Source organism: Bufo bufo, chromosome 1, assembly GCF_905171765.1.
Source record: "Bufo bufo chromosome 1, aBufBuf1.1, whole genome shotgun sequence".
Taxonomy (NCBI): Eukaryota; Metazoa; Chordata; class Amphibia; order Anura; family Bufonidae; genus Bufo; species Bufo bufo.
Genome location: NC_053389.1, coordinates 328,600,893 through 328,618,584, shown reverse-complemented (window position 1 = coordinate 328,618,584; position 17,692 = coordinate 328,600,893). Strand labels below are relative to the sequence as shown.

The 17,692-nt window shown below is 45.5% G+C and overlaps 1 protein-coding gene across 7 annotated transcripts in view; it reads right to left on the bottom strand.

Moving 5' to 3' along the window:
• Window positions 1–354: 354 nt before the first annotated feature.
• HMMR (hyaluronan mediated motility receptor) overlaps window positions 355–17,692 on the bottom strand; it is a 68,870-nt gene continuing 51,532 nt past the window's right edge. For all 7 annotated transcript variants that reach the window (XM_040442086.1, XM_040442094.1, XM_040442119.1 and 4 more), the window contains 6 exons: window positions 13,055–13,159; window positions 10,373–12,001; window positions 10,193–10,283; window positions 2,089–2,265; window positions 1,400–1,562; window positions 355–477 (listed from right to left, as the gene is read on the bottom strand). In XM_040442086.1, coding sequence (XP_040298020.1) covers window positions 458–477; window positions 1,400–1,562; window positions 2,089–2,265; window positions 10,193–10,283; window positions 10,373–12,001; window positions 13,055–13,159 — 2,185 coding nt within the window. In that variant the 3' untranslated portion in view covers window positions 355–457. The remainder of the gene's footprint in view (window positions 478–1,399; window positions 1,563–2,088; window positions 2,266–10,192; window positions 10,284–10,372; window positions 12,002–13,054; window positions 13,160–17,692) is intronic.

Genomic DNA, 17,692 nt, shown 5'->3' with positions numbered 1-17,692 from the left:
ATTTACCTTATTGTGATTGTGTGATGTCATCTTGTGATAATTTTTCCTTTGGCCTTGTAGTTGTGTCCTAGCCATATGGTTATCTCCAAAACCTGGATTAGTCACAGAAGGTGAAAGTAGGACACTTCCCACGTGCCCCAATAGGACAGTGTAGTAAAGATTAGCACATTGGGACTAAATGTAAATGGCTACTTTATGTGTAACCCTAGCTAGTATATTGAACCGACATGATACAAAGTATATCGTAGGCATCACCAGTGAAGCGCCGCTGCTATATAGTAAAGAAAAGTGTAATACATGAGGAAAAACTTTATTAAAAGACAATAAAACATGTAGTGTATAGGAAATAAAAGCTCATTTACATGATTTAATTATATTATAGTCCGCATTTCATGTGACAAAAATATACAGTGCTACACTTAAAACCATACGTTTCGTGCTGAAAGAAAATGCCTCCTCAGCACTTGTTTCTGTTTCCTGTAACGAAATAAAATTACGATTCAGATATACCGATAACACATTTCATGTACACTGATAGAAAATGAACTTAAAAAGATTCTGTCAACAGGATCTATTCTATTCAGATGGATCAACCTTACCAAGCCATATATGCCTGGTTTAATAGGGTTGATCCTGGAGACGTCTGGTACAGGCAAGAAAGATGTCCTGCATGACCAGTAAGTCGGGCGGGATGCTAAATTCACATTACGGTTTGCTTTGCAGGAGCACTTGCTGGTTGTTTTTCTTATGGCTCCTCTAAATGGAGTCTGTTCTGGTGATAAATTCTGTTTACTGCATTCCAGGGCTCAGCTGAATATACTTGTGTAAGGCCAGGCTTACCCTCTGAAAGAAGGCTGTTCTAATGCACATGAGCGTATCCGCTTTGCATTCCACAAAATATGGATGTGGTCTGTGTGCTGTCTGCAGATTCTTTTTTGCAGAATGGACATACGGATGATCAGTGTGCTTTCCGTATGTCTGTTCTGCAAAAAGTTTAGTGAAAGTGTCTGTTCCACATGAATGGCGCGTGATCAACTGACAATGGAGCAAACACTAACCAGATCAAAGCTCACTTTACAGACGGCAGTTGTCAATCTCGCATACCTGAAAGTGCCCTTGCCAGCTTCGTGTACTTTTACATCATACGGAATAGTTGTGACACTTATCACAACGATCAGATGCTCAGATGGTGGGTGGGTTACATTTAGCCTACTGCCCCGACGTATAAAGTTGTAGACTGGAAAGCAAGCACCAATCAACTTGTTTTATAGTTGATCGGTGCCAGACTAAGTACAAAGACCCCAAAGTAGTGACGGATGACACAGCTTAGCTCCGCTGCACTCCACATAACCAGGTTATAATCCTGCAGAGGTGATACACACGGTGTTCTCTATCTTACCATCTCTTAATGGGGCTTTAGGATACACATTTTCCTTGACATCCTGCTGGAACGCTTTGGATGGATCATATTTTCTTACACCTTGTAGGTCATTTAATTGGGATTGGAGCAGCTTTTCTGTTTTCTTCTCCTTGGAAAGCTGGGCTTTTAGCTTGGCCATCTCCTGTTTTGAGGGAATGGAGAAAAATAATTGAGACCATTGTTAAACCTGCCATGCGTTTTATAATTTGCTGTACAGACCTCTTCTGGAACAAAATTTTTGCTTATATTCGTCGTCTAGTGCTGTTCACTAACAAGGCGGCTCTTAGTTTGGCCATCTCCGATGGTGGTGGTGGTGGGAAAGGAAGTAGAACGTGTTATTAAACCTATACACAGAAGCATTTTATAGCTTGTTATACAGGCCTTTTCTAAGGCAATCTATAAAATGCTTATATGTACAGGTTTAATACTACATCTCTACTGCATTTATTCTCTAAGAGGTAGCCAAACTAAAAGCCCCTTTATAGTGAACAGTACTAGACAAAAGGGGCATACAGGCAAAAGTTGCCACCTCCACAAGAGGCCTGTATTATGCTTATCACTTTTTGCCTAGGACTGTTCACTATAAAAAGGGGGCTCCCAGTGTCTGAAAGAACGTGGATCTACAGGGTTGGGGTTAGGAAACCAACTCTTCAAAATCCATACAGTACCTGCTTGAGCTGAGTGTTCTCTGCCTTTAGCTTCATTACATGCTTGATCTTCTGTTTCTGATTCTGATGTCCAAGCAGTTTGGCATATGCTTCACTCAGCTTGTTCATTTCATCCTGTGCTGCTCCATGTTCATTAAGTAAGGCGTTTTTCTCAGCTTCAAACGCATCTAATTGTTGCTGTAGTGAGATTATACAGATATGAAGCAGAAGCTTTAGAACATAAACTTAAAGGGTTTCCTAGGATAGGTCATCAATAAGGGCTCATGCACACGACCGTATGCCTTCCAAAACATACAGTCCGTGAGCAGGCCATATGTCCCGGAGCAGCATACATCGTAGGTTCCTATGATGCCGTGCGCATCGGGCCGCCTGCGGTACTATTGTCCCGAACTCCTAATATAAGTGCGGGACAAAACCCCGCGGGCAGGGTAACCGACGATGCTGTGCACTCCCGTGCGCATGATGTACGCCACTCCAGGACATGAGCTCTAACAGATAGGTGATCAGTGGGTGTCACACCCCGACCTATTTCTGATGCAGGAGCCAGAACTACACAGCTCCATCCATTGTGTAGTGGACAGAGCTGGTTACTGTGCTGCCCTTAAAGCAATAGGACGGAGCCATGTAGTAACCAGCACTGGAGTTACTCCAACAGCTGATCGATGCAAGACTCCACCAATATGATAATGTTGGCCTAGCCCAAGGATAGGTCACCAATTGTAAAATCCTGGAAAACCCTTTTAGGGCCAGTCCAGTTTAACAAAAAATAAAATAAAAATTGCAGGACTTTCAAAATCTGGACAGTTCCTTTAATTACAAGAATGTTTTAGAATTAAAATCCATTAAAAAAACACAAAAAAAAAAAAAAACACTTTCTTGTTTTTATATTTTCTGATTGCAGTTATAAATTTTAATTTCTGTATACGACTGGGGACAGGCATCTTGCCCGGCTGCTCTTAAGGTGGTTTCCAGATCCGATCAATCCACCTCAATTAATCCCAACTTGCCTGCAGAAGAAAGTTTTCAATATACTTACCATCTCAAAGTTACTTGGATTGGCAGCGCTAGAACTCATGTGGTGCTCCTGCCTGGAAATCCTAATGCTGCCAACATCACATCCATCAGTCAAACTAGTTCCAGGTCTATAGTTTGCCACATTTTTTCTGCAGCCCAGAAAGGAGGACCTCCAGTGGACTGGGCCCTCCCTGGTACATGTGCTTACTCTTGCATTAACCTTACCTGTGCATGCACCAAAAGACTTAATTTTGGCTTCTGTCCACAGGACCTCCTCTTGCTGGGCTGAGGAATTAACACTGTCCAGACTTGACCAGAAACCTACTAGAATGAAGGATGTGACGTTGGCACAAGCAGGATTTCCAAAGTGAGAAGCCTCATTTGAAAGGGTTGCAGGGCAACTTCTAGACTAAGTATAGTGTAAACTTTATTCTGCAGGCAAAACTAGATTTTTTAACAATTTCTCTTCCGTTCATTGGGGGATACAGGCTTAACCGTGGGTATAGATGCTGCCACTAGGCACAAAAGTGAGCTTCTCCTTCCAGTTACACCCTTCCGACAGGGACCAAGCTAAAACAGTATGTGCAAAAGCAGTAGAGGCAAAAAAATAAAAAATAAAAATTAAAAATAAAGAAAAGCCAAACCATGTACAAACCCAGAACCAGGCAAGGCCACAATAGGGCCCATAACCAGAGAGTGGGTGGGAGTTATGTCCAACAATGAACGGAAGAGAAACAGATTTTACAGCAAGTCTAAAAATCTAGTTCTCCTCCGTATCTTTGGGGGGAAAAAAGCTTGACCGTTGGACGTTAATGGGCAGTCCCAGGGGTGGGTCATAAACAAAGAAGCCATCTGGCCAGAGAACTGCCTTCTGCAAAACTATACACCCTAGAGAAGCGTCAGAAGATGCAAAGGTGTGTACTCCGTAGAACCTGGAAAATGTGCAAAGACGACCAGGTAGGCATCTTGCACACCTGAAGGGGCGATGCCCCATGATGTACTGCCCAAGTTGCCCCTACTGCCCGAGCAGAATGAGCAGTAACCCGGAAGGGCAGAGGCCGATCACTGATGCGGTACGCTTCCACAATGGCCAAACAAATCCATCAGGAAATGGAAGCTTTGGACGCACACAGCCCTTGTCTCGGTCCCTCTGGAATGACGAATAGCGAATCCGTACGTCGGAAAGAGGATGTCCGAGACATATAGATGTGAACGGCCCGAAGCAAATCCAGAGTGTGGCGCGACTGCTCACGAGGATGAGATGGGGCAGGGCAAAAAGGGAGAATGATCTCTTCATTGAGATGGAATGCAGACAACATTCGGAAGGAAGCACTGGACAGGGCGAAGGACTACTTTGTCCTGGAAAGGGATAGAAATCCTCTGGAAAGGGATAGAATACATCTAAATGTTTCGGCAAAGCAAAACGCCCATCAGGGAAGTTGCATTCCTTGGAAAGGGAGGAATCAAACTCCGGGTGGTTGGGGAAAACTTTTGGCGAGCGACAGGATCGCCTGAAGGAAAAACTAGAACCGGCAGATAAGGGTGTAGGATCCTCAACCTGTAAGGTTTCTATAACTGCTGCAATGAGATTGTGTACCATAGCGGACAGTTTGGAAGACTGGTCCTCCAGTGAGAAAGTCAGCATCTGACAAATTTTTACTCAGAACAATCCTCTAACAAGGACTCTGAGCAAGACTCCCTGGCAGGTGGCGGGTAGATTGAGGAAACGGGGGACACAGACGCCCTTCGAGGAGAGGGTGGTCTGGCCTGTTTTGCAGGACGGAAGCGATCGGGAGTAGCAGAGGGGTCCCCAGAGTCTGACTGGTCAGAGGGTGGCCGCGCAGCCAAACGCCCCAGCATTTCCACAATGGCCCTATTGGAATGGGAAACGTCCTGCACCATCTTAGACGGAGCACACCCACTCCGGCTCTACCATAGGCTGGACAGGTGGGGAGACTGGGACAGGGCCACTTAGTGGTGGAGCAGAGCACAAGGAGCAGAGGGGATCCAGCTGACCGGATGGGAATTTTTTGCATGTGCTTCTTGACTCTTAATGTCGCACAGAAATGACTGCCGGCTTTGGGGCCTGGGTTCAGACATAGTGAGTACCTGTAGTGAAAGGTAGGAGGGCTAAAGTTAGGCCCTGTAGGAAGGGGAGAAAGAGCTCATCTAGCCTGTGTCCCTTATTGCAGCTTCCCCCCACCCCCTGTACAGCGGTGCTGCCGCAAGGAGCCCAGGCCGAGCGGAGATGCCAGCCGGGTGAGAAGTACCTGCAACGAGTGGATCAGAAGTAGGCCGCAGTAGAAGCCAGGGCCTCAATTACAAGCAGCCCCAGAGGAGGAGAATAACGGAACTCAGCAAGGAACAGGTGGGGGCAGGCAGAAAGAAGCTTGGCAAGCACAGAGTGCTTCTCTTCACCCCCACCAGAGAGCTTTCCCGCAGCTGTTAACCCTTTCCCCGCCTGGGAGGACTGGGCTTCGTGGGCGCCATCCACAGCAAGTAACCTGAGAAGGAGGGTTTGGTGGGGGAGAAAAAAGGGGGTTTGGAGCCAGGAATACTTACCAGCTATACCCACGGTCAAGCCTGTGTCCCCCCAATGATACGGATGAGAAATTGACATTACATTGTGTTGATCCTGCCGAGTCCCAGAAAGCCAGTTACACAAGATGCTCAATGTCTAGGGCAGAGATTTCGCACTGGCCTAGTAGGCACTACTTTTTGGTTTGTACAGATCACTTTACTGCAGTTATCTGCTCATCTGTCATTCTAATCCTGCCTGTAATTATATCACCTCTGTGTATAGAGAAGTCAGCATCCATTATAGGCAAAGCTTCCCTATTCTTTCCTTGTACAATGACCTCTGTACAGGTCACAGAACATGCCTAGAGGACTCTCCCATATAACTCAATGAGGTCCTCTCCGAACTATTATGTCTATGGACCATGGGGCTACCATAAAGCAATTTTCTTAATGCTTTCTAAATGCTGTTAAAACAGCTCAGGCAAGATGGCAGCCCCCATAATTACATTCAGGAAATAAAGGAAATGTATCACCAATATTTATTCTAAGATGAAGTCTCCACACAGTAGGCTCAGTAGCAAGGGTGAAGAAGAAAAAATAAAAAAAATTGTACATAGCGATATGAAAAATTAAAAAATATTTAAAAGAAATAAATGCTTAACATTAAACCTTTTAAACAGCTTTTCTGCTGACATTTCCATCATCATCATAGTATATCATACAGAAAGATCCAGAGTGCGGCACTCACCATTATAAATTCCTCGCTATAATACAAGTACAATATGCGATACAGACAAGCAAACAGCCACTTTGCGCATATCTACACTTCTAGGGTTACACTTGAGGAAGCACAGATTTGCCCGCTTGCTTGTATCGCTTGTATTTTATTGAGAAAATAAAAAGTTTAATAGCAAGTGCCACATTCTTTGCATGTTTTCTTCTATCCATACTGGACTCTATACACTGAAAATGGAGCTGACCTCTAGATCTCCTGTATATTCCAGTGACAGTTGTGTGTTAAGCTACTTTCACACTCGCGTTTTGGCTTTGTTTGCGAGATTCGTTCAGGGCTCTTACAAGCGGTCCAAAACAGATCATTTTTGTTCTAATACATTCTGAATGGAAAAGGATCCGCTCAATGCATCAGTTTGGCTCAGTTCCGTCTCCATTCCACTTTGGAGGCAGACACCAAAACGCTGCTTGCAGCATTGGTGTCAGACCGACAAAACCGAGCCAAATGGATCCGTCCTGCCACACAATGTAAGTCAATGGGGATGGATCCGTTTTCACTGACAATAGAAAACGGATCCGTCCTCCATTTACTTTCAATGGTGTTTAAGGTGGATCTGTCTTGGCCATGTTAAAAGATAATACAACAGTTTGCATCTGTTCAGAACGGATCCGTTTGTATTATCTGAACGGATCAGTCTGTGCAGATCCATGACGGATCAGCAAACGCGAGTGTGAAAGTAGCCTTCCTTAGTCAAGCAATGCTGGTCAGTTTCTTTTTTTATGCCAAAAATCATGAATAGTTGGGAATACCTGAACCAAGAGCACCACTAAACTTGCATATAGTAAACCTTTGTGTTTTTCCCAATAGAGCACTAGATATAACTACCAGGAGAGCTATATTAAACACCCTTAAATAAATGTAGAGTCCAGATAAATGAATGGGAGCCTCTTGAAGTCAGATGTTGGATTTCAACAAAAATCTCTTTAATTCCGTCAGTAACCATCTGCAGGCTGAAGTATCTCGAAGCAGCGAATCTTCTCAGAGATAAACATGCATGCTCAGCTAACTTATGTGCATGACCAGCTTAATATAGTCTTGCATCTAGACTGTCTTAGGAAGACGAAATTTCAGGTAGTACATGCCAACTTCTATCCCATTATCATCCCCATCAAGTGGATACAAGGCCTCAGTAACCAATATGTAGCAAGTCAGGGCTCCAGATGGCGACCAAAATGGTCGCCAATGCGACTTAGAATTTACAAATGGCGACAAGACTTTAGTCTTGTCGCCATTTGCGACTAGACCCGCCACCGCAGCTCTGCTCAATACAGCGGCGGGGCACAGGACATGATAGTTCTCAGCAGCGCAGGAGGAGTCTCTCCCTCCCCCCTGTGCTGCTGCCCCCGCCGCTGCCAATAAGAAGAGGCAGGAGGAGAAGGAGGGGAGGGGCTGTGGCCACTGCGCCACCAATGAAGAAAACTGAGCTGTAATACAAATACAGGAGGCGGGTGCCGGAATCAAATAGCCTGCACCCGACCTCTGTGACAGGGAGCTGCGATCAGCTGCAGTTGAGTTAACCCTTCAGGTGCGGTACCTGAGGGGTTAATTGTAGCTGATCGCAGCCCCCTGTCAAAGGTCGGCTGTCGGCTATTTGATTCCGGCACCCGCCTCCTGTATTTGTATAAAACGTTGGTGGCACAGTGCGCCCCCCCCCCCTCAGTATAATAAACATTGGTGGCTCAGTGGGAAGTGCCAATGAGGGTTAAAACTAATAAAAGAAAATTAACTCACCTCCTCCAGTTGATCGCGTAGCTGCCGGTCTCCTGTTCTTACTTCTTTCTTCAGGACCTGTGGTAAAAGTCACTGAGCTCATCACATGGCCCATTACCATGGTGATGGATCATGTGATGAGCACAGTGATGTCACCACAGGTCCTGAAGAAAGAAGTAAGAACAGGGGACCGGCAGCTACGCGATCAACTGGAGGAGGTGAGTAAATTTATTTATTTATTTTTTTAACCCTCATTGGCACTGCCCACTGCGCCACCAATGTTTATTATATTGGGGGGGGCACACTGCGCCACCAATGTTTATTATATTGAGGGGGGGCGCACTGCGCCACCAATGTTTATTATACTGGGGTGATGGGGGGGCACACTGCGCCACCAATGTTTATTATACTGGGGTGATGGGGGGGCACACTGCGCCACCAATGTTTATTATACTGGGGTGATGGGGGGGCGCACTGCGCCACCAATGTTCATTATATTGACCTACTATGCATTCTGTATTCAGAATGCTATTATTTTCCCTTATAACCATGTTATAAGGGAAAATAATACAGTGAATAGACTTTCATCCTAGGAACCATGCGTGAAAATCGTACCGCATCCGCACTTGCTTGCGCTTTTCACACAGCCCCATTAACTTCTATGGGGCCTGCGTTGCGTGAAAAACGCACAACAGAGCATGCTGCGATTTTCACGCAACGCACAAGTGATGTGTGAAAATCACCGCTCATGTGCACAGCCCCATAGAAGTGAATGGGTCCGGATTTAGTGCGGGTGCATTCCGGTATTTTGAATGCCGGATCTGGCACTAATACATTCCTAGGGGGAAAAATGCCGGATCCGGCATTCAGGCAAGTCTTCAGTTTTTTTCGCCGGAGGTAAAACCGTAGCATGCTGCGGTTTTATCTTTTGCCTGATCAGTCAAAATAACTGAACTGAAGACGTCCTGATGCAAACTGAACGGATTACTCTCCATTCAGAATGCATTAGGATAAAACTGATCAGTTCTTTTCTGGTATAGAGCCCCTGTGACAGAACTCAGTGCCGGAAAAGAAAAACGCTAGTGTGAAAGTACCCTAAAATATTAAGTTTAAATCCCCCCTTTCCCAATTTTACATATAAAATATATAAACAATAAATAAATAAATAAATTACATAGCGCTGTCCAAACTATTAAATTATTCAAAAATATCTCCTATGCGGTGAGCATTCGCCATTTTTTAGTCACCTTGTCACCCCAAAAAATAGCATAGGACTGTTCTATTATGGGCCGAATGTTTCATAAAATGCGAAATGCACGCAGCTTTTTTTGATTCAGTTTCGATTTGGCGACTAAAAATTTGATTTGGCTCCTAAATTTTTCAGTTCAGGAGCCAATGGCTACTAGGTATTTTTTTTAGGCTGGAGCACTGCAAGTCTTGACATAGTATAAATTAGCAGTTTGTGTCCATAGTGCATGTAGTCCCAGGTTTTTATGTGTTTTTTGCAATGCTTTCAGATACTGTTCCTATTTAGCCCCCTGAAGCCACCTTGCAGATTGGGGGGGGGAATATATGTTTCAGTACTTAAAATAAGATTTCAGTTTGCTAGGAAGTTGTCTTGCCAAATCTCAAACAGACACCCGTGCAGCATGCTTCCATACCTGCCCTTACCGAGGTAACTGCTGGCTACAGAAGTCTTAGAGCATAGAGGCTGACCCGGCTGCTGGAGCTTTACTGTCAGTTGCAGGAGTATCTGTATGGCTGAAGGTCAGAAAGCAGGAGAACTTTTCCAAAGAACTAGGTGGCAAACCAAAAAAGTGTACTGCAAGCACTGCAACATATGGTCTCTCCTATTACTTGAGACACACGTTAATATATCCAGCTAAAGCCAAAACTATGCCAAAATCACAGAGCAATTCTGGTAATAAAGCAGGGGGGGGGGGGGGGGGGGGGTGCTAGAAATGTGAATGTTACTGCACTCCAAATTGCAAGGTCTCATACCCCCTGGTCTACACTACTGAATGGTAGTGGTGATCTACACAAACTGATTAATAAAAACAAGCATACCTGGAAAGGTCGAACTTTATTTTGCAGCTCCTCAAACATTGTACGCCACTTGTTCACTTCTGATAAAATTGTCTCCGATTCAGATTCTTTACTGTGTGGAAAAACAAGAAATGTATATAGATAGAAAGTGCACATGAAAAATAATCCTCCTGTACTATAGTCGCATTTTCTTAAACTTACTTGGAATATTCCTCTTGTAGCTCTTGGAGTTGGGATTTAAGACTCTCAAGTTCACTATTTTTCTCCTCCAATTCATGCTCAATTATGGTCAGCATCTTCTGAAGGTCATGGACTTGCTTCTCTAACCGTTTATTTGTTTTTCTTGAAGAGTCTCTCAGCTCATGAAGTTGCTCTAGTTCTTTCTCGATTTTGATAGACGCAATTCTCAGTTCATGAATTTCTTTCTCCATTGCTTCCTTCTCTTTGCTCACCATTTCCTCATGCTTTTGTGCCATTTCATTTCTAGTTTTGGAAGACTCTTTCTGCAGCTCAAGTACTTGAAGCTCTAATTCAAATACTGTTTTGCTTGAGGACTCTTGCAGAGCAAACAGTTGTTTTTCCAATCCTTCCGTGGTCCTTTTTGATGTCTCTTGGAGGTCATAAAGTTGTCTCTCCAACATTTCCTTAGTGTGCTGAAGCTCAGACTGCTGCTGCAAGTGTGCCATAGTTTTGCATGAGGTTTCTTGTAGTTCATACAGCTGTTGCTCTAATACTTTTTTTGTGCCTCTGATGTCAATAATCTGTTGTTCCAGTCTTTCCACAGTCTGGGCAGAAGACTCCTGAAGCTCAAGGGTCTGCCGTTCTAAATCTTCCTTAGTCTTGGCTGAGGACTCCTGGAGCTCAAGAAGCTGCTGTTCCAAATCTTCTCTATTCTTGGCTGAGGACTCCTGGAGCTCAAGAAACTGCTGTTCCAAATCTTCCTTAGTCTTGGCTGAAGACTCTTGGAGCTCAAGAAGCTGCTGTTCCAAATCTTCCTTAGTCTTGGCTGAAGACTCCTGGAGCTCAATAAGCTGCTGTTCCAAATCTTCTCCATTCTTGGCTGAGGACTCCTGGAGCTCAAGAAGCTGCTGTTCCAAATCTTCCTTAGTCTTGGCTGAGGACTCCTGGAGCTCAAGAAGCTGCTGTTCCAAAGCTTCTCTATTCTTGGCTGAGGACTCCTGGAGCTCAAGAAGCTGCTGTTCCAAATCTTCTCTATTCTTGGCTGAGGACTCCTGGAGCTCAAGAAACTGCTGTTCCAAATCTTCCTTAGTCTTGGCTGAAGACTCCTGGAGCTCAAGAAGCTGCTGTTCCAAATCTTCCTTAGTCTTGGCTGAAGACTCCTGGAGCTCAATAAGCTGCTGTTCCAAATCTTCTCCATTCTTGGCTGAGGACTCCTGGAGCTCAAGAAGCTGCTGTTCCAAATCTTCCTTAGTCTTGGCTGAGGACTCCTGGAGCTCAAGAAGCTGCTGTTCCAAAGCTTCTCTATTCTTGGCAGACGATTCCTTGAGCGCAAGAAGCTGCTGTTTTAATTCACCCTCTCTTTTTACTGCGGCCTCCTGGAGCTCAACAAGCTGCCCGTTAAATCTTTTTTCAGTGTTGTTCAATGTCTCCTGGAGCTCAAGCAATTGGTTTTTTAATGCTTCTGTAGTCTGGTTTGACTCTGCTTTCAGATTACAAATTTGCATTTCCAACTCTTGTACGAGTTTTACATTACTCTCCAGATGTTGTTGTAAAACGTTACTGTCATTTCCGGCTGCAGCACACTTCTCCAGTAAGGAAGCATTAGTTGATTTCAGAGACTCAATTTCTGTTGTTGCTGAAACCTGCAAACTAAAACAAAAATAAAGCTATTATGCAACAGAGTATACAACAAAAAATAAATAAAAAACAACACCAAAAGGGTTCTAAAATTAGCCCCTTCCCAACCAGCACCGTACATGCACGGAACTGGGCAGAACTTTAAAGATGGCTCCAGCTCATGAGTGCGGCCGGCACTATAGCCACTGGGTGCCTGCTGTTTTTAACACACACGGGACTAATGTATGTGATGGACGATAACATTGATCACATACTTTTAGCTCCTTGGATCCGGGTGTGTACTTACTGGCTCACCCTAGCGAGGATCGTGGGAAGCCAGAGTGCATGCAGCAGTCTCTGTATTTGTGAATGATAAGAGGCTGCTGCACATTTGTTCCTATGCAGCTGAGACATGCGACAGGGCTCCATAGGAACACAGTATAATACTCAGACTATGAGAGAAGCAGGTGTAAATATACCTAGCCACTGGGGCATTCCTTGCCCAGACCAGCTTCCTGTGAAGTCTTAGTTGGGAGGAAGTGGGACCACCATATGGATGGATGGCTCCGAAAGGCAAGGACTGAAACTGCAAAAATCTCCATGAGGCTGAAAGGGTTAAAGAGATTTTCCAACTATTCATCCCCCCCCCCACAAAAAAAACAAAAACAAAAGCACCTACTGTTGATGGCAGTTTTTAGCAAGTGCTGAGCAGGAAACATGTTGTACCAGGAATGCTGGTTTTCCTCTAAGGCTAGGTCTACACGACGACATTCGTCACCCGACAGATTGGTGCTACAAATGTTGCAGTGCAGTTGTGCCCTATGTCACGCAACAATTTTTATAATGGCAGTCTATGGTGTCGCACTGCAACATGCTGCGACTGTTGCATCGCAGTCGCAACATGTTGCAGTGCGACACCATTGACTGCCATTATAAAAATTGTCGAGAAACATTAGTGCAACAAAATGTCGCGCGACAAATGTTGTTGTGTAGACCTAGCCTTAAGATCAGGTGGCAGTCTAGATAAATCTTTCCTTTGGCAGCAGTTTCATTTAGTGCCCAAAATAAAATTACTACTTATGCTACCTTTCATATTCGGAGAGTTTGCATAGGGTGCTGTTATGTTCTTCTTTCAGCTGTGAAATTTCTATTTTGCAGTTTTCTTTTGCTTTTTCCAGCTCTAGATTTTTCCTGTAAAACACAAAGAAGGAATTACAGGTCAGTTATACTGTACATATCTACCATATATTGTATACGGATTTTTAGATGGTATTTGGGATCTATAGCTATAAGCCTATAACATTTTGTAATACACCTCAGTTACCTTATTTTTACTCTTAAGGGTCCATTCACACGTCTGTGGAATGGGTCCAGATCCGTTCCGCAAATGTTGCGGAACGAATTCTGACCCATTTATTCTCTATGGGGCTGGAAGAGATGCGGACAGCGCACAGTGTGCCTTCCGCATCTGCATTTCCAGAGCGCGGCCCAAATCTTCCAGTCTGTGGCTCCCAAAAAAAATAGAACCTGTCCTAATTCTTGTCTGCAATTGACAAGTATAGGCAGTTCGTTATATGGGGGTGCAATACACTATGGACGTGTGAATGGACCCTTTAAAAAAAAAAAAAAAAAAAAAAGAGACCTTTTGCAGAACCTCCTTAAATGGGATTTGCAGATTATGGTTTTCAGTAGATTTGCTCAGGTAGTTACTTACCTCATGTCCATCTTCCCAATGCTTTCCAGTATGCACTCTCCCGCCCAGTTTTCCCTCTGTACATTGCACTTCCTCTAGCCAACCAAACCCATGATGCATTTCTTTCTCAGCACCACCCTACCACTCAGGGGATTTACTACGTAACTATCACTGCCCCCATTGCTGCTTTGACATGTCGATATTGCAGGAAATAAGCGCTGCTTGGACATGTGACCACAGCCCAGAATGGAAGATAGGAGTGTATTAGGGGACGGCTACACTGGTCACATGACGAGTGTCATGGGAAGATAGCGGTGATCCCATAGAAATGAGTGGGATCACTGAGAGTAACAAAAAAATAGCCTGCAGTTTTTATGCAGAATACAACAACCAAGAAGCCCCAAAAATGAACGTATCTGCCAAGTTGGCACCCTAATGGATTGGGCTTACCATAAAAAAGCCTATGGTATAATAACTTAATACCTATAAAGCAATACCAGACTGCTTGCAAATCAAATACAAAACTTTATTACAAAATTAAATACATGATTAAAAAGATATCAGTACAGGGAAAGGCGACATCACCTGGAGGACACAGCAGATACAAAGTTCAAAAATTGTCCATATTGATATAGAAAACCAAATCAAGTGCAAGTGCATTAGTGTATTAAATACATAAACGGACAAAGAACAGTTACCCATGCTGTGTGTCCACCAGGATGGCGCCAGCCCCGACGTGCGTTTCGGCAAACCTTCAACCAACAAGCGCTCTCCCCATAGTCCTGAATGGGAGCACATCTACTCATTTTTATGGGGCCAACCCCATAGAAATGAATGGAGGGAGGGTGGCTGCGTATGTGCCCTTCACAACTTTTAGGCCTCCGTTCTCAGTGTAGATGCGGGTCCCAGCAGTGAGTGCCGCTGCGAGTGGACAGGCCACAGGCAAGGTCTCCATAGAAACCAATGTGTGGCAGTCTGGTATGACTCAGGAATAAAGAGGCTGGCGCACACACTCTGGCTCCCAGATACTCGCTATGGGGAGCCAGTGCAATGCTGGGAGCGCATACCCTGGTTTTTGACCTCCCAAATGACGTGGTCCCATTTGACCAACAGCATCTGTGGGGTTGAATTTATGCGATCGACATTACCGACAATCGCATACATTATTCCCGGCTGCCTACTGTTTAAAAGAGCAGGCACCTGGCAGCTATGGCGCCCATGAGCAGGCTCCATTTTTAAACACCCGACTTAAATTTACATGAGGCGAAGGGGCTAACCTCCTGTGAATACCTATGGGTACAGAACAGAAAGGTCAGCAGTGATTGATAGCACTGAGAACAAATGAGCAGACAAAGCCGTCACTGATAACACCTCCTCCCTGTACCAATAGCGGTTACAAAAAGCTAAGATATAAAATGTATAAGTTAGTTTTACTGAATATTTTCCCACAAAACCATGCATCAATCCCCTCAGCTACCCCAGCTCTATAACATGGCGCTTTCAGATTGCATTTTGTGGTGACCGGTCCTCTTTAATCTTCCAAATGGACTACACCCAGGTGGCATAGGTGGACGTTTAGTTTTTTGCGCGCACCCGTACACTTCAGTGGAACGTCTAACCAAAGCAGTACATCTGCAAATCTTTTTTGCATGGATTGATGGTCTGTGTGGAAAACTGGATATGTAAAGTGGCCCACTGACTACCTGTCCATGTGCAGTCAGTTCTACATAAAACGTGAACATTGCTTGTCTGAACAATCCTTAAATGGGTTGTGCCACTTCAGCAAGTTACATTTATCATTTAGAGAAGGTTAAATACAAGGCACTTACTAATGTATTATCCATATTGCTTCCTGGATTCATTTTTCCATCACATTTTCCATTTCTTGTTTCTATGGTTAGGACCACCCTGCAATCCATCAGCAGTGGCCGCGCTTGCACTCTATAGTAAAAAGTGCCAGACTCCCTGGTGGCCAGGACTGTGGGAGCCCACATAGTCTGGTGCTTTTTTCTACACTGTCTGCAAGCACGGCCTCCACTGATGGATTGCAGGGTGGTCGTAACCATCGAAATGAGTAGTGTATAATGTGATTGAAAAATGAATCAAGCCAGCAAAGGAGGCAATATGGACAATCACAATACATTAGTAAGTGCCTTGTATTAACTTTCTATACATGATAAATGCCATTTTCTGAAATGCCAATACCTTTAAGGCAAAAGATTCTACAGCTACACACAGTCACAGCAGGATGCAGTAACTAAGAACCATCTCAGCAGAAAAGAAAGGGAGGACTGAGGAGACACTACAGACCAGACAGGTAGATGGAGCCATTTGCCTCAATGTAGGGCAGAATGATCTACGATAAGATTAAGGGGTTCTCCGGTCTAAACCTTTTTTTGCCTAGAAAAAGCTTACCTGTGGAGGAAAGATTATTGCACACATACTTACCTTCCACAGGGCAGTACTTGAGATCTGCCTCCCGGTCACATGGTCCCTCCAGATGACTTCATTGCTTCTGGGCAAAGTCAGTCTTCTCTTCCTTTCTCCAGCACTAGTGACGTCACCACCTCCTGCTGGAGAAAGCTCCAGCCGGCAGTCTTCACAGCGCACTCGGATGAATGCTCTCTGCAGTGTACAGGCTTCTTTGTGAAGCTTGTACTGACTCCTGTAAAGCGTGATGCAAGCGCTGTACAGGAGTGACAGCATAGCGATCAGCCACAGAGGCTGATCAGTATGCTGTGCATGTGAAAGGGGACACTGGACGATGCAGTTATGGCAGCTCAGTATGAATAATAGGGATCATGCAAACCACTGATCGGCCCAGGAATCCATGTCTCAGTCCATGTCTCAGCCACAACTTCCAGGCCAACCTCGGCTCCCCTGACCAGATAAGAGATACTGTTATTTCTCGTGCATGGCATTGGGGGACACAGCACCATGGGTATATGTCCAACTACCACTAGGAGGCGACACTAGACATAAAAAGTGTTGGCTCCTCCCCGTTGGGCTATACCCTCTCCACAGGCACTAGGCTAATCAGTCTTGTTCTAGTGTCCGTAGGAGGCAGACCTGACCTTTTTGCACAGGTCATCCTGCTACTTTTTTTATTTTCTTTTTTCTTCTCTGCAGGTTCCGGCCTGCTGCAGGGGTGGCTCCATTGTGTTCCACTTTAGTTGCCCCCCTGTGGGCGCGTACTCAGGTACCTGGCAGCCACCCAGTCCCCAAATCTGCTTCTGCAGTGGATATCCGGCAGTCCCACGATTCACGTGTTGAGTCCGCCGAGGGGGTGGTTATTGCTGTACCTGAAGACGTCTGAGGGCGAGTATGTTCCTTTAGATTAGGGTCTCCCACCCTCCTCCCCGGGCCTGGGCACGATCGCCCCTCTCCTCCCTTCCCGGATACCTGCATCTCTTAACTGTATGCTGGCCGCAGAAGCCCCCTGGCCTTCCGTTTTTTTCTCTGGGGGGTCGCTTCTCTAGTTCTCTCCCCCACCTGGCCCCCGTTCGTCGCGGCAGCTCCGGAGCACTTCCGTCCCTGGCCGTGCTCCACTAATTGAGGCCCCGGCTTTTCGGGCCTACTAGGCCGCAACTCTCCGCCCACTCCTGAGCTTCCCGGGCTTGCTCCGTCTCCTCCCCTCCATGGGGGGAGCCTGGGAGGCACCTCTCCTGCCTGTCGAATCCAGCTCCTGCGCAGGTTCCCTGCTCTGTCTCAGAGGGGCGGTTCCTCCTCCGGCTGCCGGCTCCTTCTCTCACCGGGTCGCCATCTTGCTGCTCTCCTGCATGGGGCGCGCTGTACAGCTCCTGGGGTCTGGTAGGCAGCCTCTGGCTGATTTGCTTATGCAGGCTCCTTCCCCCCCCCCCCCCACAGCGAAGGTGGCGTGGTTACGGTGACTTGAAGCAAGGAGGCCGCTGCCTCCGTGACTTCAAGCCTGACTAGAGAAGCGCGCCGGCAGGGGATTAAAGATAGATTTTACAGCTTTTGCTTAATCTGCCTGCAGGAAGTAAATGACTGTTACAAACACGCTGCTGGCT